Source organism: Ziziphus jujuba, chromosome 1 (genome assembly GCF_031755915.1).
Source record: "Ziziphus jujuba cultivar Dongzao chromosome 1, ASM3175591v1".
NCBI lineage: Eukaryota > Viridiplantae > Streptophyta > Magnoliopsida > Rosales > Rhamnaceae > Ziziphus > Ziziphus jujuba.
Genome location: NC_083379.1, coordinates 39,108,351 through 39,129,989, shown reverse-complemented (window position 1 = coordinate 39,129,989; position 21,639 = coordinate 39,108,351). Strand labels below are relative to the sequence as shown.

General features: G+C 34.4%; 4 protein-coding genes and 1 pseudogene across 9 annotated transcripts; 3 read left to right on the top strand and 2 right to left on the bottom strand.

Annotated features, from left to right (window-relative positions):
• The first annotated feature begins 5 nt into the window (after positions 1–5).
• On the top strand, positions 6–5,435 carry LOC107403620 (phosphatidate cytidylyltransferase 1). Of its 4 annotated transcripts, none has more exons than XM_048474107.2 (12): positions 6–235; positions 893–971; positions 1,611–1,864; positions 1,955–2,106; positions 2,354–2,495; positions 3,088–3,244; positions 3,544–3,591; positions 3,663–3,749; positions 4,070–4,198; positions 4,296–4,352; positions 4,842–4,922; positions 5,065–5,435. In XM_048474107.2, exons 2-12 carry the CDS (start codon positions 897–899, stop codon positions 5,152–5,154), a joined length of 1,272 nt encoding a protein of 423 aa, XP_048330064.2. In that variant the 5' UTR covers positions 6–235; positions 893–896; the 3' UTR covers positions 5,155–5,435. The 4 variants fall into 4 exon arrangements, with proteins under 4 accessions (XP_048330064.2, XP_048330060.2, XP_048330052.2 ...); XM_048474103.2 differs by having other exon boundaries at positions 7–235; positions 673–971; XM_048474095.2 differs by having other exon boundaries at positions 7–235; positions 660–971.
• A 248-nt stretch (positions 5,436–5,683) lies between these two features.
• On the bottom strand, positions 5,684–11,390 carry LOC107403611 (trigger factor-like protein TIG, Chloroplastic). Its single transcript, XM_048474088.2, has 13 exons — positions 11,014–11,390; positions 10,504–10,587; positions 9,741–9,869; positions 9,383–9,471; positions 9,024–9,207; positions 8,331–8,421; positions 8,099–8,253; positions 7,495–7,587; positions 7,303–7,395; positions 6,817–6,897; positions 6,525–6,674; positions 6,175–6,270; positions 5,684–6,013 (listed from the first exon to the last, which is right to left on the bottom strand). Exons 1-13 carry the CDS (start codon positions 11,323–11,325, stop codon positions 5,936–5,938), a joined length of 1,635 nt encoding a protein of 544 aa, XP_048330045.2. The 5' UTR covers positions 11,326–11,390; the 3' UTR covers positions 5,684–5,935.
• Positions 11,391–11,648: 258 nt separating this feature from the next.
• On the top strand, positions 11,649–13,497 carry LOC107403624 (uncharacterized). Its single transcript, XM_016010540.4, has 3 exons — positions 11,649–12,157; positions 12,701–12,880; positions 13,114–13,497. The coding sequence occupies exons 1-3, from the start codon at positions 11,822–11,824 to the stop codon at positions 13,264–13,266; spliced, it is 669 nt and encodes a 222-aa protein (XP_015866026.3). The 5' UTR covers positions 11,649–11,821; the 3' UTR covers positions 13,267–13,497.
• Positions 13,498–14,022: 525 nt separating this feature from the next.
• Positions 14,023–17,343, bottom strand: LOC107403622 (grpE protein homolog 2, mitochondrial). 3 transcript variants are annotated; one of them, XM_048474116.2, is made up of 6 exons: positions 16,938–17,343; positions 15,962–16,187; positions 15,681–15,874; positions 15,400–15,567; positions 15,021–15,149; positions 14,023–14,350 (listed from the first exon to the last, which is right to left on the bottom strand). In XM_048474116.2, the coding sequence occupies exons 1-6, from the start codon at positions 17,076–17,078 to the stop codon at positions 14,261–14,263; spliced, it is 948 nt and encodes a 315-aa protein (XP_048330073.2). In that variant the 5' UTR covers positions 17,079–17,343; the 3' UTR covers positions 14,023–14,260. The 3 variants fall into 3 exon arrangements, with proteins under 3 accessions (XP_048330073.2, XP_015866025.3, XP_015866024.3); XM_016010539.4 differs by having other exon boundaries at positions 15,962–16,202; positions 16,938–17,337; XM_016010538.4 differs by having other exon boundaries at positions 15,681–16,202.
• Positions 17,344–19,080: 1,737 nt separating this feature from the next.
• On the top strand, positions 19,081–21,639 carry LOC107403610 (probable polygalacturonase At3g15720; annotated as a pseudogene).

Sequence of the window (21,639 nt, the reverse complement as noted above, 5' to 3'; positions counted from 1 at the left end):
TTGTTCCCATTAGTTTTGCTCTCTCTCTCTCTCTCTCTCTCTCTGTTTCTCTAATTCTATCATGGCTTTTCCAAATCCCTGACTCACCACAACCAACAAGAAGAAGAAGAAAAAACAACAAGTAGAAGTATCATCATATGTCACAATTTTGTTTGCATTGGCGTTGATCCACTGGCATTGCTCATTTCACAATCTTCGTTATCGTTGCTGTTTTTTCCCCAGATTCAAAACTGTTGTAAGGATCCCATTCCCATTCTCTTATTCAAACACCTCCATGCTTGCTAGCTGTTTTTCATTTTTTTCTAATTTTATCAAATGGGTTATAATTTCCTATTCATGCTTTTGATTAACATGTTTTTTTTTTTTTCTTTTTTTTTTTTCCTGTTCTGTTGTTTATAGTCTATAATGTACAATTTATTTAGCATTTCAATGAAAGCAGGAACTTGTATCTATACCCAGAATAGAAAAAAATTATTAGATTCTCTTGGTAAAAGTTTGGCAAGCTATTAGATGCGACCATTAGGCTTTTCTTCCATGGTGGTTGGTTTAATTATATCTTCTTGATTTTTCTTTATAAAAGAAAAAGAGAAAAAAAAAAAAATTTTGGTAATGGAGATACAGTTGAAAAATGATATATTCCAATGCTCATGTGGATCAAGGTGTGGCTGGCAGGATGCAGATGGGCTTCTTAGACGACCTACAATGGGGTAGACCTGATTATTTAGTTCTGGAATGAGTTTGGATATTTTTTTTTTTTTTTCATTTACCAAAGAAGGCCTTTGTATTCAAGTTTTATGGTGGTTACACAAAGTTGACAAGTGTTCTTACGGAGTGTTCCTGTGCATAAATCGTTTTGGACTTGATTTGGATCGATCGCCAAAATATTAATAAGAGATATGGACAAGCATCACAATGTCGCTCCACCACCCACATCTACACCTCGCATTCGACATAGAAGGCGTTCCAATGAGGTTAGTATATGTCTGAATGCAGTTTTAGTCGGGGCATAAGAATAGTATTACCCCCCCCCAAAAAAAAAAAAAAAAAAAAAAAAAAAAAAAAAAAAACAGGGGCATATATATGGGAATTCGAGCATATGTATGTTATATATATATATATATATATGGAATTTTGATTTCCCATTAGGAAAGTTGTTATGTCTGCAAAAGAGAGCGTTTATAATACTAATGTAAAAATAAGAGCAAATAGTGCATTTGGCACTCTAGGCAATTATATGTGTTATTATTGCCTTATTTATGGACTATTAAATGTTCACTTTTTTTGTGCATTCTTGTTAGTAAACCAATGGTTGCTAGGCTGTTTTTCTGTCAAAACAAAGTTCTTATGAATTTATATGGGGTTTTGGTAAGTTGACATGGCTTCCTTTGTGGGTTAGAATTTTAAGATTTTTATTTGGTGGACATAAAAAAGCATATAAAAAAAGTAAGGAAATATTTGTTGTTCACAAACCCACAAAGGGTCTTGTAAAAATGACAACCCATCTGTGGCATGGGATGATATGGCAATGAGAAAAGAGAAGCAAAGAGCCAACGATAATTGATCAATTTATTTGGGCATATTATGTGCCCCTAATGCTTGTTATTTGCCAGATTCCTTCTGAGTTTAGCAGATCAAATGGAAGCCATTCACCTGTCAAGGATCAAAGCAAATATAGAACAATGTGGATCCGAGCTTATTCATCTATGTGGATGTTTGGTGTTGTTTCGGCTGTCATCTATTTGGGTCATCTTTACATATGGGCTCTGGTTGTTGTTATACAAATATTTATGGCGAGTGAGCTTTTCAGTCTACTTAGAAGAACTCGTGAAGATAGGCATCTTCCCGGATTTAGGCTCTTGAACTGGTAAGGTTTGTTGTAATTGAAATGGAGTTGGGCCTTTTTAACATTAACACTGATTATGCACCTTGGTAATATGCATACTGTGTTATACAGGCATTTTTTCTTCACAGCAATGCTATTTGTATATGGTCGAATTCTCAATCAACAGCTTGTGAATACAGTTACCTCAGATAAATTTTTCAATAGGCTAGTGAGTGGCTTTATCAAGTATCAGATGGTTATTTGTTACTTCTTGTATATTGCAGGTCTGTTTTCTTTCCCTACTGTTAAAACTTACTTCATAAATTCATAAATAGATAAATAATATTTTCCCCTCATTTGTTGCACAGAGTCTTATGCTGTGAATTCTCAGGAGTGAGGACTATGAGCAATTTATATTCTGATACTACTATTGTTATATACTGTGAATCTTCTTAGCTGTTCTAGCTTATTGGAATATCATTCTTACAAAGAATTCCTTTAGGAAATGATTTTTACTTATAATGGCTTCAGGTTTCGTGTGGTTTATTCTTACATTAAAGAAAAGGATGTACAAGTATCAATTTAGCCAGTATGCATGGACACACATGATTCTTATTGTGGTGTTCACCCAGTCTGCGTTCACTGTAGCCAATACATTTGAAGGGATGTTCTGGTAACATGATTTCCAAGCTATTTGGCCAAACGCTTTTGCACTTTTATAAGTTTTCTTTAAATCATTGATGCCAAATTGCATGTGCTCTTTGATCTTGCTGCTGTTTCTATTGTTTCTAGTAATCTCGTTTGTCTTGTGCCAAAAAATCAATTTGTAATTAAGGTGTTGTTCCTAATTGCCATATTTTTAAGTCTCAATATCTTTGGTTTTAAATTTTGTCTCCGTAGGAACTATCTAGACGAGGTTCACGTTTCATGCACATATCAATTATCAAACATGTTATTTTGTGGGATTATTTACTATATTTGCAATTAGCCTATTAAATTTTTCTTATAGTTGTTTTGCCTCATATGGTAGCATTTTGTTGGTATTATAATTTCATTGCAATTAATGTCATTTCAGTTTCAGTTGACTTCTACTTAACTGTAATGATTTAATATGTGAGATCCTCATTGTAACAGTAACTAATTTCTGAAGATTGAGATGCTTTTAACATGCTTTCTTGGACATGATTCTTTTGTGTTTGTCCTCATATTGCTCTTTCTCAGAAACTAAATCCATTGTGATGGATCCTATAACTTCATGGTTACAGGTCTCTTCTACCAGCATCACTTATTGCCATCAATGACGTTGCTGCTTATTTCTTTGGTTTCTTTTTTGGAAGAACACCATTGATCAAGCTATCTCCAAAGAAAACATGGGAGGGTTTTATTGGAGCATCAATCGCAACTCTGACCTCAGCATTCTTGGTAAGCAACTAAGCACTTATGCAGTCATAAAAACAGTTTCGTGAGAATGATGGAAAGGGTTTGTTCCTTCTTTGTCATATTATTCTCAATGATCTACGTTTCAGAATTGAATTCCTAAAATTGTAAGTTTTGGAAATATCAGCCTGGCTTTTTTAATATGTAAAACCCAACTTCACTTGGTAATTTTTGACTTTGCATAGACTATGGAAACTGGAGTTAGAAGACTTGTAGTGTGAGAGATTTGGTAGTGGAACTTGTATATCCATCAGCATCATGATAATTTACCATCTGTTATGCAGTTTGCCAACATATTAGGCCGTTTCCAGTGGCTGACCTGTCCAAGGAAGGTAACTGTGTTTGACACTCAGTGCAGACATTGCCATTCTATGTTATGCTCATATGGAGGAAATGCACGCAGGACTTGTCAACTGGTTGGCTTCACTGTGATCCTGACCCGCTTTTTAAGCCTGAGTATTTCTCCTTACCAGGATGGCTGACTCATTGGGTGAGTTTCCAGTTGTAGAGGGGTTTTTTTTCTACACATTATTTTGCTGCCAATTTTTTGGGTAATCCTTTCATGTTTGTGACTTTATTGTTGTACAGATTACATATCAGTTCCAAGTTGGTAATAAAATGCCAGACACTTTTGATATCATGCAAATAAAATTTACCAGATTTCCACAAGAGTTGCATTTTCCTTACAGTCTTAAGTTGCTAGATTTGTGATTTTGTGCATAAGATATTTGGTTAAGACTTCACATTATCTATTGTAAATTAAAGAATTAGAAAATGAGGACACTAATTTTGTTCAGCAATTTCTTTTAGGTTCCTTGGAAAGAGGTGCCAATTTTGCCAGTACAGTGGCATGCTTTATGCCTGGGTTTGTTTGCTTCAATAATAGCTCCATTTGGAGGCTTTTTTGCTAGTGGTTTCAAAAGAGCTTTTAATATCAAGGTGCATTTCACATTTGGATCATGGCACAGATATAATTTTATAAGCTTCTCTCATAACTAATCATATCCTTCTTTTTTCATCCTTTCGAGCAACACAGGATTTTGGTGCTAGTATTCCTGGACATGGCGGATTTACTGATAGAATGGATTGCCAAGTAAGCTGCTAAATGTAGAAAATTGTGATAAATAATTCCCATTTATGCACCCTGATTTTGAATGGTTAATTATGTATTGACACAAAGTTCTCAAATGCTATTTGGTTGGCTTATTTTTCAACTTCCACCAGGAGGCATAATTTCATTTGTTAATGGTGATATCTTCAGTATTACTCCGCTTTAAATCCTCAAAATTACAATTGATCTTAGATCTTCTAAATAATCTGGGAAACTAAAAGTTGGGTTCTGTTCTTAATTGAGGTCAACAAAATTATTTATTCTAGATGTTGGAATTCACCCAAAATCAAGATATTTCTCAACTTGGAGTAATTAGGCTCAGAAGCCAATTTTTATGTTATTTCTGTTTGCTTTCTAATTAAAACATTTTAATACTAGTATAATAAATACAACAATAGATGAATGAAGCACCATATCACTCGGAAGTATTAGAAAAGCCCTATGAATAATAGTTGTCTTGTATATTTACAGATGGTAATGTCTGTTTTTGCCTATATCTATCATCAGTCATTTGTTGTTCCTGACTATTCGGTGGATATGATAATGGACCAGGTAAGTTATATATATAAATATATATATATATATATATATATATATTTATACCTACCATTTCCATATGGGTTTTAGATTCCCAAAATTAATGTGTCATTTTTGCATCCACGAGTATTTAGGTTATCATTCTGATTTTTGACAGATATCAAGACACCTTTCTTTGGAGGAGCAGCAAGTTCTGTTTATGAAACTTGGGGAGGTACTTGACGAGAGGCATTATTTGGTGAATTAGAAGTATACATTTTTGTCTGCAATTTTCCATTTCTAAATTTCGTCCAGCATCCTATAGAAACAATATTAGATGCCTTATTTATTTATTTTTTGTGTGTGAATAGTAGTTTTTCTTTTCATATTTTTGTTGGGATCCATCAACAAACTTGAAATCTTGCTCCATAAAAATGGGCGCCATCAGAGTAATGGTACTGCCACCAAATTTTTTTACCAACTAATATAGTAAATGATGTGACATTATTTTATTAGTATGGACATTAATACAAACTAAACATGGACAATGAATTCTTAGACTATAAGTAAAACTCAACATAAGTTAATAGAATAACGCAATTCATTTGTCAAATTAGTTAGTAAATGAACTTGGTAACATGTTGGCGGCCACAGCACTGTTGATAATCAATCCTACTCTGATTGCGTCAGTTCTAACCAAACTGAAAATTATTATTTGACCATTTCTACAGAACTTGCTGCTTATTGGGTTACTCTGAGAGAGCCCAACTTATAATAAAAGCAGTTTCACACCAGAATTAAATCATACAGTAATCTTAGAGATCTAATAATTGATTTCGAGTACTTGGACCAAAATGTGATCACTTCTTCCAAGTTCCAAAGCATGTACACTTTCTCATAATATTGAATCCTATTCTCCTACTCATTTTTAGAGGATGCTATACAGATTACACATTTTTCACAATGTTATGCTGGGGGAAACAAAATTCTGAGAAGTGGCAAAGCCTCTCCAGTACTTTCTCTTATGATAAAATGAAATTTTTTTTTCCTCATCGAGTCACGTACTTAATCTCTGCGTGCTCTCTCAACCATTCAAGCACCTTTGCCCCCTCTAGAATCTCTTGAACCTGCATTATTTTGGTGGAATTCTACGATGATCAGTACTCTGTCAGCTGCGCTATAGTTCTCAAATAATTGTAAATTTGGCTATAGAAATCAAACCCAGTTCTGAAAAATCCTTATCACGATAACAAGTCAGACTAAAAGCAATAGGACTCCATCGACTAACCTGATTTCTCACACGCTCCTCATCGTATTCTTGTTTTTGACGTTTGAATTCGGCAATTGAATTCTCAACCTCTTTGACAAGCTCCTCAGTTGGAAACTACAAATAAAAACAAATTATACATACTAGTGTCAAAATTTAATGTATTGGAATATAACATCTTTAATCAAGAGTTGATTTGGCAAGCCAATGACAGAAGGTGAGAAAACCAAATTGATATTTCTTGTTGAGAGTTTGGAAGAAACATGGAATCATAATAATAATGAGCAGAAAACAATATGTAATGTACATATCAAACTCAAAAACTGATCCTACAATTTTTCGAAACAAAGTCTCTGTATTGATCTCAGTACCTGCAAATTCTCACGTTTAAAGATATCTCCCACTGCAAGATTCTGTTTTATCATATTTGTAATATTTTCCTTCTGGTTTTCAAGGAACTCATTTACAGCCTTTTGACTTGATAAAGAAGCCAACTGCTCATCACTTAACTTCATATTTCCCTGTGCACCAGAATATTAGCATGAATATCGCTACATAGACGCACATTCACATTCAAAGTCTGTCCTGAAATAACTTATACATGCAGAAAAAGGGTTAAGATTATTCATGGTCACTGATATATACTTAAACACACATGCTAACCTGTATCTCTAAAAGCCTTGCTCCATAGAGCTGTCTACCTTGTTCCTCAAACAGGGATTGAGGAATGTCAATCTCCACTATCTGAAATAACACGGAACACATTATCATGTTATCATGCCAACTATGCAAACGTACCTACTTAATGGGTCTACCTTTTTTTGTTCCAGAAAAACAATTATGGCTGTAGAAAAGGATTATAATTTTTTAACTCGAAATCTATTAATTCCAAGTGATGATGCTTTAGATTTCCCAGAAATAACTCATTGATTGTAAACTTGACACTTGTGATTGTAAATCCCAACAAGACTAATAAATTGGTCATTTGAGTTCACAGAAGTCCTAAAACCATATTCATGGAAATGCCTAATCAACAACATTTCCTTTGATCTGTTGGTGCAACAGATGAAAATACTATAATAAAAAATATCCATGTAAGCTTTGTTCCTAAGAATAATTAGACATTCTATTTTAGAGCAGAAAATACACCTTGAGAAGCTGGTCTAGAATGGCATTATCCGTTGCTTGCTCTTTAGCTGTTTGCTCGAAATCTAAACATTTTTGTAGTAATGATTCCTTGACCTGAAGATTCATGCAGCAGAGCACTTCATTTCAGAATTGAATTAAAGATAATTAGAAATTTAGAAATTTCAGTGGGATAATATTTATGTATTTGGTTACTTGTTCCAGAGTGGTGCATCCAGGTACAAGTTTATCAGCAAGGGAGTCATCCAACTCAGGTAAATCTCTGTAAAATAATTCCTTGCATTCAACCTGAAAAAGAATCAATAAAGAGGAAAAAGAAAAGGCCATTTATCAATATAAACTGCCCATCCATATAATAAAGATTCAATGAGAAAGATGGTCCAATATTTACTGTACTGAAACTGGGTAGCATAGACGTGAATAACAAATACAGGAAGATATTATCATTTTTATTCGATATTCAGCTAGAACTGAAAATTTGCTAATTCAATATGCAGCCTTTCATAAATAGTAAGGAATATGTAACAATATTCATCTTTGAAATTAAGAGCACATTAAGGGTAAGGGAACATCAATAGTAAACAAGCATATAAGTTTGGATACCATCATCTGCGGGAAATTAAAAGTTTTGCCATTGATCAGATTTGTGCCACAAATTAATAATCATATATTTAAAAACTCAGGGCCTTCCTAAATAACAAAAAATGTCGCAAATATTTCAAATTAAACAAAACAATTAACTTTAGAATAATATAGGCAAGGCTAAGTACTAGGCCCCTAAAAACAGACATTAACTCACGGTGAATTGAGCATGAACACCTCGGAGATTTTCTTGTGTCCATGTATCTGGAAATACAAGTGGAAAGGACTTGGTTTCACCTCGGTGAATTCCAACTAGTGCATCAAGGAAACTGGGAAGAACTTTATCGCCATCTTCTGTATCAAAATGAAAACCTGCAGACAGAAAACAGAGTAAGGAACAAATTTTCCATAATGTGTTAAAACTAAGAATAAAGAGAATATTGCCAAACCTTTACTCTCAGCAGATGGGATTTTCTGAACATTTGATTCATCTTGATCTATTGTTGTTGCTGAGATATCAAGGACTGCAACATCACCAACCTGTAAGAGGTTTGAACATCAACTTCGCCAACCACATAAAAAAGTGGTAAAAGGGTTTTTGATGCAAACAGCTAAGTAAGGAATTATTCCACTGCAAATCAACAATACAATAGTATGTTCCAATCAACATCATGACAAAAGGTACATTTGCATTAAGATGGCAACAATAGAAAGATGCATTTCAAAAGCTTATCAGCTGCTTCTTTTTCCTGGATGAAGAAAATTCCCTTGCATAACCAAAAATGTATTATCTTCAGATAAAAAAGATATTTGAAAACCATACAAGCAGCTTTGTTTCAAATAGTAAATCAGCATAGAAAAGCCCTAGAAACCCAAACCTCCGCAATTCCCCGGCCAAAATGGAAAAAGAATATAACCAAAATATTACTGAATAAGCTGCTGCATCTATATCAAGTATGGCATAATTCCTACTCCAGGAAACTTGAACAACCTTTGCAAATTCAACACCTTTCACGTGGATGGTCCAGGAGTATTTACTTCCTCATTTAATTGTCTGTTCCATGAACCTTTAGCCAATGGCCACTTTTAAAAAGGAATATCATAGAAACAAATTTTACTATAGGAACTTAAACTGGAGTTACCTGCAATGCCCTGTCAGTTACAATTCTCAATGAACCTAGGGACTTATGGCGGCGTCTTAATTCTTGTTCAGAGGCTTTTTGAGCATCTATGTCACTGTCTATCTCAACCACAATCTTCAAGTTCTTGTATCCATTTTCAGTAATCCATTTCACTTCAGGAGCCACATCAACAATGACATCGTAACTGGATCACAAATAGCAAAAATGAGCACATTCTATCTAATTACACAAGGAAGAGATAAAGGGTGGCTTACACCATCAGTAAACATCTAATAAGCCTCATATTTTAATACACCATGACATAAGAAGGTGAAAAATATGAGGGAAAAATATATGTCACGGTATAATACATGACAGACCTGAGAGAATTATGAGATGAATAGGCCTGCTCCATATCAGAAAATTTAGTTACAATACGGATCGAGTCTTTCAGTGCATTACCTGTCACCTATATAAATAAGAGAACATAAAGAAAAGTCAAAAGACAGTAAGCAGATATTTGGATACTGAATATTTTGCATTAAAATAAGGAGAAGATTATGGATATTGTGCAACCCGGTCCATTTTCTACAGCTGTACATATGTCTGAACAGCAAAACGAAAATAGATACAAAGGTGAAATGACAAATGGCAACCCAGAAAGTGCCCATTCGCATTAAGGGAAAAATATAAAGGTGAAACTTAAAAGACCAAATGAAAAAGTTACTTATTACTCACCGATGACATTGCATGGGGAAGGGTCCTTTTTAAAATAGATTCAACAGTAGCCTTCTGAACATTTTTCTTCCCAACGTAATTTACAATAACATCTTCTGGTACTTTCTTTCCAGGGCGAAATCCAGGGACCTGGGTATATGAAACATAATTTAACTTTCTTCACAAGTTAACTAAAGTCAATAATGAGTGGCCAATGCTAAACACTCCCAATCATCTGATTGGTGGTATAAATAAGATGAATCTATGTAACAACGAGACCACTAGATGTTCCAACATATATAGACTGAAGAACACAAAAAACTAAAAAATACAAATACAAATAAAAAAATGCAACAAGATTTAGCATCACCTGGCTTCTAACAAAGGGCACGATGCATACAATTTCCCTTTACTTTTTGACCGATTCAGAAATACCACTCTGCCTTCCCAACCCCACACTCCCCGAGACTGAACCTAAGACCACTATATTATTGAAAAATTCAATGAACACGTAGATTTAATCCATGGATCGTGCACACACACACACACACACACATATATAAATATATTTATATATATGTATTTATTTCATGGTTGGTATTGCCACAGACTATGGTATAACCATAGGCATGGCGATAAGTTACAGAAAGGCACAAAGAAGTTCAAGATCCTAAAATCAACAAGTGGACCACCAGACAATCCAAGCTGGTATTCACTAAGCATAGCTTAACGTTGATATTAAAGAGGTTCACATGGAAGAGACATTCAAAGAATCAAGAAGCACCTTTGCTTGCTTCATGAACTCGTTTAGGACCCTACTGTAACAATCATCACAGACTGCTGAAGGAACATCTACAGTCAGTTTAACCTGCACAAAGAGATATTGATCTTTTAGTAATATGAAAGATTTGAACATCTTCAATAACCAAACTTTACCAAATAATGATTAAAATAACTTCTATAGTGATTTAGACAGTAAGACACCCATAAGCCAGAGGAATAGATAATAATAATTTAAAAAAAAAAAAAAAAAAAAAAACCAAACCGATGACTAGCTAGTATAAATTCATAGCAAATTGCCGCAACAAATGCAATGTCACAATTATACACAAAGAAAACGCAACAAATGAAAAGCATCTTACAACAGTAATAGGCAAAACAATAAAAACCCACTTCTTCAAACCACGTAAATAGAAAAAGAGATAACCAAAAAAAAAATAAATAAATAAAGCCACTATTGAATATGGAAAACTTAAAAAAGAAACAGAGAAAAAAAGAAAAAGAAAAAGCTCACCCTTGAGTTGGGTTCTTCAGTCTCAGTGACCTCGATACTAGCCGGAAGCCGGTCTTTCTCGGCGCCCACAGCAACCGAAGACGAAGAAGAAGCTGAAGCCACAAAGGGTGAAGAACTTCGACGATGGAAGTGGTAGCTTTGGCGGGAAGCAAATGGGAGTCTAAGAGAAACAGAACCTCTGGTCTTGTATTGGAGAAGAGGGTATGACAGAGAAACAGAGGCCGTACGGATAAGGAATTGAGAAGAAGGGCGAGAGGAACTTAGGTTCAGAACCACTCTTGAGGAACTACTGGAACCGATACAGAGCTCCATTGTTGGTCTTCCGGTTGTCTACACAGAAAGAAGAAGAAGAAGAAGAAGATAGGAATTAGGATAACAGTAATGAGAAATAAAATAAATAGGACCTCATAAACGACGTCGCTTTTTCTCATAAGAAAAAGCGGAAAGAAAAAAGGAAGGCACGTGTCATTGGTATCTGACAAGATAACGGAAAAAGGTTTTTTGCGTGTCAACTGTCAAAGTCGAAGAGAAACGGCGCCGTGAGTCGCCGTTTTGTAGTTTTGTTTCTTTTTCTCACACCGAAATATTAAAAAAATAAAATAAAAATTGCTGTATAAACGGCACCGTGAGCATCATTCAACTTCCTTTTTAGCACCCGAACTGGTTACCATTCAACCTCGTACTGAAATAGTGGTCACTCATACACGCTATCAAAGGAGCTCCAGAGTAGAAGAAGAAGAAGAAGAAGAAGAACACCTGCCGGAAAAAAAAAAAAAGCCGCTCCGGGAAATTGGAAAACGGGTCGGAAATGGATGGTGCAGGGTCGCGATTGGGCCGGGCATCGTCACGGTACGGCCCAGCTACCACTGTGTTCAACGGCCCAGTCAGGAAATGGAAGAAGAAGTGGGTCCACGTGTATTCTTCATCAACCGTCAGTTACCAGAATCCACACTCTCAATCCAACGGCCAAAACAGCACCACCACCTCCAGCAGTAACAACGGCGGCTCTCATCTGCTCCTCTGCCGGTGGACCCCAATCCCTCCGACCACCACCTTATCATCCTCCGCTGATGACGGTGGGTCGGTCAACGGCTCAGGCAGCACTCCGGATGAGCCGCCAAAGAGGAAGTTCCGCTACACCCCTGTAAGTAAACCATGTTTTAAAAAAAAAAAAAAAAAGCATCAGTTTTACTGTTTTTGTCGCTTTAGGGTTTAATGGAGATACTTGGTTTTGCTATAAAAGATGTGGGTTACTTCTGTCTTTCTTTCTGACATTTTCTTTTTGAGTGAGGATGGGAAATGAATATGTGATTGTTTTTGAAGCTTTTCTTTTTCATTGTTTGCTTGCCTTTTGAGTATCAATATTTTTTTCTTTTTCTGAAACAACTTTTAGGTTTTGACATTAATTGGAAACTGTTTTAGTTCTAGTTCTTACTAATATTTGCACAGTTACTTTTATTGTTCTTCCAAAATTAAAATAGCCATTTTTTTTTTTCTCAAAACAAACCCAATTTGATGCTACTTTGTTGCTTTTACAAACCAAGTGTATGTTTGAGATTTGGTAATATGTAGCAAATATTGTTGGATTTAGGAGATTGGAGCAGGAGGAGGAACTGGGTTGAATAAAGTTGTACTAAAATGGATTTTGTGATCAAATAACTTAAAAAAAAGTCGTTTGATCGTGCAGATTGCGGTGCTAGAAGAACAGAAGAAGGTGGCAGAAAAGAAGGTAGAAGATGAAGAGAAAACAAGTGAGACAGAGCAATATGGAGGAGCTAAGACAACAACAACAACAACACCATCCACCAGCAGTGACGAGATGCTTGCGAAGCCAGACTTCAATGAAGTTCTCAAGAATGAAACAGAGGTGACACTTTATTATTTCTTCTTCTTTCTTCTAAACAAAATTTCTAGTTTATTTTGTGAATAAATTGATTAAGGATTTACATCTGTTTACCCTATAGAAGCAGTCCTCAAAGAGATTTCACAAATTGGGACACAAGCAATGAATTTAACCCAACAATTGAAAATAAAATTTTGTCTGGTTCTTTTGGCTTCTTCACAAAACATGAATTAAGATTTTCTGGAACCGCCATGCAGGTATCGGAGAAGAATGGATCACAGGATTCAAATACAAGCAATTTGGATTTGGGGTTAGGGTTGAAAGGTCAAGACAACCTTGAATCCCCTAACCAGAGCAAAGAGACTCAGATGACAACAGCAAACTCAACTGGATTTTGGTCGGTGGGTTGATCGATACTTAATGAGGACATTCTCACTCTGAAGCTGTGAAGCAACATCATAAGTTGGCATGGATGACTTACTCTGATGCTAACTACATATAGTACATCACATCGTAGTTATGCTATGCGTGTAGTATGCGAGTATATTGTGTGTTAGCGGTAGTAGTAATACATAATTAAAACAAAACGTAATCGCATTTCGACTCTTTAAACCGCTTGTATATATATTGGTTCACCTCTATCTACTTGTGCATTCAAACACCCGCAAAAATTAATGCAGCTCTTGTTTTTAATGCTGTAGAACAAACTTTGTTCAGTGCCATACCTAGCGGTTTGTTTGACAGGGTTAACATTTCTGCAGAAAAAGATAGTTCACAGTACCAGGCACACACGATGGTATGCAAGCGATTTGATAAACTACGCCTTTTCAATTTCTTGTTCAACCGCAAAGATCAAACATTCTTTTGAGCTTTGATGGTGCCCACACACAGGGGTGGTGAAAGTCTAAGATATGCCCTGAAAATTAGTGAATCAATCTCATTTTTAAATTATCAAAAGAAAGAAATCAGAGTACACATTTTTATCTTTACCAGTGTGAAAGTCCTAGCATCAACCGTTTAAATTCATAATTCACCAAATATCCTTCTTCAGACAACCGATTCCAGATTTTTTTTCTTCTTTAATTTAAGGAGTTAATAGTTTCTGTCTAATTAAGTACCTTCTGTAATTAACAATCCACAAAAACTGCATTTGTAAACATGATCTCTAAAGTAATCCAAGCCCTTTTGCGGCATGGTTTTTATGACTATTGAAAAAGATAAATAAAAAAAAATGGGAAAATTAGATTGTACATAATAGGTGAAATAATTGCCACCCGGAAATGTTTCCAAAACTAATCTAATAAAATTATAATTATATTTCATTCATCTCAAACACATGCAAAATTTCTTAATGACATCCAGAAGCCAAACCAGCCACCGAGCTTGAAAGCCTTGTCCTTTGCATTATTTGCCAGCGTCTTCCTCAGTCTCCACTGCTTGAGCTACACCAACTTCAGCTGGCCGAATAACTCTATCATAAAGGGTATATCCCGACTGCGATACAGATGTGAAATAAGACTATCATTTATGTAACCTATTCCATAACTTGATGAGAGCAATATAAAAGTTCTTCCTAGTTCCCACAACATTTACAAGAAACCAAAATTTGCCAGTAGCTAAGTGAGCTTTCATTAAAATAGGAACAACCAACCAGAGGAAAACACAAAAATTTATCCAGTCCCCTTAACAGATTAAGCGAACCCAACCCAATTAAACATGATGTCAAATAGTAACTTATCTCCTGTTTTAAGTCCAGTCTTTTGAAACAGAGAATTATATTCATAATACTGAAAAGACAGTAACATGAGAAAATACTTGAATATGCGTGTTTTAGAAGGCTGTTTATTCTTGAAAATGACATTTTTTAAAAGAACAAAAATGATATTTTATTGTTCTTGTTTCCACTGGTCTGAATTTTTCTGTTCGCTGTTCCAGTTTCTACTAAAAAGTAGAATAGAACTGCTAAAAGAATGTTAGGCACCTAACACATTTTTGGGAATAAAAGCACACAAGTCTGTGTTAAAAAATTCATCTACAACAAACATAGTTTTTTTCAAAAATGTGTATGCTAAACACAAACATTTCCTTTCCATTACGATATCAAATTCACAAGGAAAAAGGGGGGGAAAAAAACAAAAAGGAAAGAGCTAAATTCACTTGATACCTTCAGAACCATAGCAACAGTGCCCGGATCCTTGGTACTGTCTGGTACTTGGAATATTGCATTATGTCTATGCGGATCAAATGGCTCGTTTGTAGGGTCGAATTTTTCTACTCCGAACTTTTTAAATACCTGGTAAAAGGTAGGGGGAGAAAAGAGCATCTATCAACTTTAAGCACTGTGTCTACCATTCATAGACCATTATTAACATATAATTACAGAATAGATCAAAGAATAGCAGCAAAGAAGGTGACTCACTTATATTCCTCTTCAATATATAATGCTAATAAGAAATATGAATTCAAAGAGGGTTTAATCAGGAAAGAGAGAAACAGAGAAGTGATTACTAGTACAGATAATTATTACGATCATTATGTTTTACCTCTGCAAGTTGTTTCTCAGTCATTTCAACACCTTCTAGAAGTGTTTTTAAAAGTGGGACAGCTCCAGTCGAGTCCTTAGATGCATCAATCTTCAAAAAACTCTCTTTAACAACTGAAGAAGCTCTTCCTAAATTATCTGCAACATCCAGTAAATTCTTTGCAAAATTCTGCAGAATAATTTGAAGCAGGCATCAGGTAAGAGTAACACTTCCGAATAGGCACAAAAAAATTGCAATATAAAATTTGTACGAGTGTGAAAGCAAATGTCGACACAAAAAACCTGAATCGCAAACTTTTTTGTACTCTCTGCCTCACGTCTTGTTCTGTCCATGACATTCTCCATTTCTGCATAACTTCTGAGAACTTTATCTTGCATTTTTTCAATCTCTTTATGCTTCAACTTTAATAGTTCTTCCTTTTCTGCTACAAGCTTCACCAGATCATCCATGGAAAGATCACCCTCACCCTCCGAATCTGAATCAGAAAATGCAGTTCGTTTAGTACCTCTTCTCCTTCTTTTCACAGTTTGAGACATTTTAGATTGGGATTCTGATATAGAACCTGATTCTTTCATCTGATTTGCTCCATCACCCTCTCCAGAGCCCGAATCTTCAGGTTGAGCAGAGACTTTAGCGTCAGCTTTTACAGACTCCCCATTTGTAGAAACACCACTATTTTCTCCAGTGCTCCCATGATCCTTTTGTGAAGGCTCAGGGGATGCAGATGAAGACATTCCAAACCTTTGAAAGACGGAAGGATTGATTGCTGAATGATGGAATAACGAAACCTGTCGTGGAACCAGCTGAAAAAGAAAAGTTCAGAAACTTGCTTGATACCATAGGCCACATCAAAAAATTTTACAAGCTAAGCATTATTGAAAAGGTTTGAGAATTTATGAACTCTAATCCTATGAGGAAACAAAACTTGGAAGATACAGAATTAGAAAACCAAAGATAAACCTGAATGAATAAAGTACTCCACTGCTACAGGCTAAAATCAGGGAAAACCATTTAAACCTTGTCTAATTGAAATAAAACCATGAAAATGAAGGGTTGTGACATACAAACCATTTCAGCAAAGATTGTCACATTAAATAGATCCACAAACGCATGCACATATTTTCTTTTAATCATTTGATAGGACGAATCAATGTTTAAGCAATACAAAAGTTCCATATTATAATTGTTAATTGCTTAAACCACCAGATTTATAAAAAAACGAACTCGCAAAAAAATAATTCGAAACCAAATAAAAATCCAGAACCCAACTACAAAACATAGACTACACAGCACCCATTTGCAATCCAAAGCATATATCATCCTCACATCTACCTTTGATCTATAAAACACAGAAGACCTCAAATTTTTTTAAGGAAAAAAGAAAAGGGAATTGACGTCCAAAAACAGCATAGGTAAAAATATCATCAGAATTCAATGCGGAAAAGAGAGTAATAGTCGTGAAATTTAGCGGCAACCTAAAACCCTAGCAAAACCCTAGTGGATAAAAAGGTTAAAAATCTAGGGGCTTATCTGAGTACCTTGCTGGGAGTCTCGTAAAGGAGGGAGTTGGACTGGTTGGCGAGGATCGACATGTAGTGCTTTTGCGGAGAAGAAGAGAGGAGCAAGGAGCTCCTGGGGATTGTCCTCGAGACACGACTCAAAACCCTACTGACGGACATGGCGGAAAAATTGGACAGGTCAAGAAGCTGAGGTTTTAGACGAGCAGAGAAATTTGGCAGAATATAGAGATTTTGAAGGAAAATGCGAGAAAGTGAGGGAAAGTGAGGGAAAATTAAAACACAGGATGTGAGCTTGGAGAGGAAGGAAAACAGGGAGGCAAGGGAAGTTGGGGTTCGTCGGTGAGGTTCTTATCTATCTGACGAAATTGCCCTTGCTTGCTAACTCCAAAGTTGTGAAGTTTTTTTCATTTTTTTATGGAGATTTGGAGATATTGCAAGTGTATTTTCGTCCATTTGGTTTCGTGAAATTAGGTTCTGATTTTTAATTTAGAAGCGTCCAGAACCTCTGTGATACACGGGAGGGTTTTAACGGGTTATTTTATTGTTAAAAGTAGTAATACGACATCGTTTCCAAATCGATACCCTTTTATTTATTTATTTATTATTATTTTTTTTTATGGGAAAGCCAAATAGATACATTACATTCCACAATTTGGTTCCAAAGTTCAGCTTTACTTTGGAAGAGATTTACTTCTTACATTTTATTATATAATATTATCATCCTGGATTCAATATAGACCAAGTTTCTTCTAAAATATTTTTTGGAACAATATTACACCTTATAACATTATATTAACTAATAAAAGTCATAACTTAACTAAAAAAGATAATATCATAAATATAAATAATATAATAATTCATTTTAAGTTTATAGAAAAAATGAAAATTTAATATAATATTAAAATCGACAATTCAAAAAATTTTGAATTCAAAACTCATTCAACTAAATAAATCCATCCGTATAGCTCGATTGAGTGCAAAAATGGTAGAGGTATGGATTGTGAAAAATAACTGCTACATAAGTAATATATATATAGCATTTTAAAAAGATGGAAGATAATTCTTGAATTGGCTTCAATACATTAGATATTTAAAGCATTTCTCTGGGTGCTCTCTATTTTAAAGAGAACAATTTTCAAAATAATATCTTGAAGAATTTAAAGAATAAAAAGTGAGATTTTTCATCCAACTCTAATGTTACTCCCTATAGTTGCTTCTTATTTTGCATTTTTCTATAAACAATTATAATTTACATTTTTTTTATCTCCTCGTTATATCAAATTAGTATATAAAAAAATTGAAATACAAAAGCATAATTAATAAATTAATTAAAATTGTACACAGAAAATTGTATAGCAATAAACAAGTTCATCAAATTTTTTTTTATAAAGAATGAGTTAGGCTTTCTATATTTGGCGAATCGGTCTTACTTTTGATTTTGACTTTTCAATTTAGAAAACCCATCGAGAAGAAAAAAAAAGATAACTCTTTAAAATAGAGTAGAAAATGTTTTTAAAAAACCTATTAAAAATGTTCCAGTGCTCATATAACACTATTAATTTATAAACCATATCTAACACTATTAATTTATAAACCATATCTACAACAATCTATGTTTACTATTGAAAATGATTTTAGAATTAATGAAAACTATACAACTTTCAAAGTAACAAGAAATATATTATAATACACAATTAATGGGGTATCAACTTGTTATATTTCAACCCAAAAAGGAAGAAAAACAAAAAAGAAACATATAATATATGTGTATATCTATGGTATCCTCAAATCATCTTTTAGCTAGGTAAGTAATATATTGAAGGCAGATCATAGAGTTCGCAACTTGTAATTACTTATTTTTGTACCAATTTTGAGTAGATCGTACAATGAGGAAAGTTATTGGGAATTTGGGAAAGATCTTTCAAAAATTGTAATAAATAATAATGGGTAAAAGAAATAGCAAGCCACAAGTAAATGCATAAATTTTTTGAATATGTGGGGAATGGATGCATTAAATAATATTTCCAAGTTCCACGCAAACACGACATCCGGCTACTGTATATATGCCCAGGCTACTATCTTGCTACCATCTGTGTGTTTAGAAGCATATGTGGTCATTGCATTAGTTTGTGCTCTTAGTTTTATTAAAAAAATAATAATAATGGAGTACATTCAAAAGCATGTAATTAGGTTCATCTTATTAATTTGCATTGCTTGGTCTAACAATTTTGGCATTGGAAATGGCACAGCAGTTTTTAATGTGCTTGACTATGGTGCTGTTGGAGATGCCAAACATGACGATTCTCAGGTAAATCCATGATCTCATGGCCAGTTTTTGTGTGTTAATTTCATTTTATTTAGGCTAGTTTTTAATGTTTTTTCTCTTTATCCATGCTACATATCTCCATAAATATATACAATCAAGTTCACAACAAATTAATATGATAACTTTACATGTATGTTAGAATATTGATAACTCCGATCTTTTTTTTTTTTTTTGTGTGTAATAATTCTAATTGATTTGAAAAGGCATTTTTGAAAGCATGGAAAGCAGTATGCGGAGTAGGTAAGGACTCAGCAACACTGAAAATCCCAAATGGGAAAGCATTTCTTCTACAGCCCACGCGATTTGCAGGTCCTTGCAATTCCAACAGCCCGCATGTTCAGGTAAAATAACACACACAAGACAATAATAATAACAACTGATTTCAACTATAGCTTGTTTTAATATCACAAAAAAAGAAAAAGAAAAAAAAATGTCATTCATTGACTATTAATTGCCAAAAACAGTCAACAATTAATTAATTTGTTGTTCTTTTTTTCATGTTTAATTTTGTTGAACAATCAATAATGTTTGTACTACATTATATTGCATAAACTTGAAGTGAATTGTTTTATTTTTTGGCTGAAAAACTTAAAGGAAATTAACATATATATATATATATATATTCCTATTTATCAAGTGTTATAATTATTTTTGTTGATTGATGTGAAAAAAATTAGTAATGAATGCCGCCAGGTCCTGGGAAAAATTGTAGCACCAGAAACTCCTAATGCATGGAAACTATGTGGATCAAATTCAGAGTTCTCCTGGATCACTTTCTCAAGCGTTCAAAATCTCATCATGGATGGATCAGGAGAAATCGACGGCCAGGGTTCATCTTGGTGGAATGTAACGATACTCGTTTCTCTCCTGTCTCTGTATATTCGTCATATGTTGTGCATAAACAAATTCAATTCTAATTAAATATCAGTATATATATATATATATAGATATATATTTATCTAACACCAAGATTGCCACTGTGTTTGCAGGAGGAGAGGACCAAATGCCATCGACCTACTGTAATAAAAACAATCTTAATTGACTTTTGATAAAGATAAAAATGGATTAGTTTAATGGCAGCACCAACAACAATAATAATAATAATGAATTGGTTTGCATGCAGGCTCTACGCTTCACCAGATGTGATAATCTTCAATTGAGAGGACTCACTCATTTGAATTCCCCTTTTCAACATATTAAATTATTCAGAAGCAATAATGCTATAGTCTCCAACCTTCATATTTATGCACCAAAGATAGTCCCAATACTGATGGAATTGACATATCAGAATCAACCAATGTTCAAATCCATGACTCTGTTATAGCCACTGGTAAGTCATTTATATACATAATTGGATCGATTTAATAAAAGAGGTCCTGATAGTTTTCTATTAGGATGGTCCTGAAATGAAAATTTCTGGGTTGAGATAACAAATGGTAGGTATATTTTTATTAACATTTGGCATAAAACAGGTGATGACTGTATTGCTATCTGCAATGGGTCGAGTTTTATCAACATTAGCAACATTGCATGAGGACCTGGTCATGGGATAAGGTTTGTCACAACAAAAACCCCATTTTGTTAATTTCGTTAAACTCATTTTAGATTGTACATAACTGTGACTATGGTGGTGATATATGTAGATATGTATATTTTTCAACAGTGTGGGAAGCTTAGGGAAACATGGAGATTTTGCAGGGGTAGAAGAGGTACGAGTGCATAATTGTAGCTTCAATGGAACGCAGAATGGAGCAAGAATCAAAACTTGGCAGGTAGTTAATAAAATAGTAATAATAACTTTGCCAAACTGAATTAAATTCCAGAATATGGGCATTAAAAATGAATTTTACCTTTTTTCCAATACATTGATCCTCCATGACTTTATTTTTAGGGAGGTAGAGGTTATGCAAGGAAAATACACTTTGACAAGATCACACTAATAGCAGCTCAAAACCCAATTATCATCGACCAGAAATATTGTGCCTTTGACAGCTGCAATAACCCGGTTAGTGCAATTTATTATAATCTATAAGAGCAAATAAAAATAAAAAATAAAAACAAAAAACAAAAAAACAAACAGAGGGATTTGGAAATTAATTTTTTGAGAAATTTTTGTGTGTTGTTTTGGAATATGATGAATTTCAGCGACCATCAGTAGAAGTGAGTGATATAACATACAGTGGAGTCCAAGGGACAAGTGCGGATGAGCAAGCCATTACAATATCATGCTCTGCTTTTCCAGGCTGACTAAACATTGTCATGGACCAAGTTAACATTACTTCTGCTGTACCAGGAAAGGACATCTTTGCCACCTGCAACAATGCCAAAGGAATTTCCAAACATACTCTGCCCAAAGTGCCTTGCCTCTCACCCAACTCCATCAATAAACTCTAA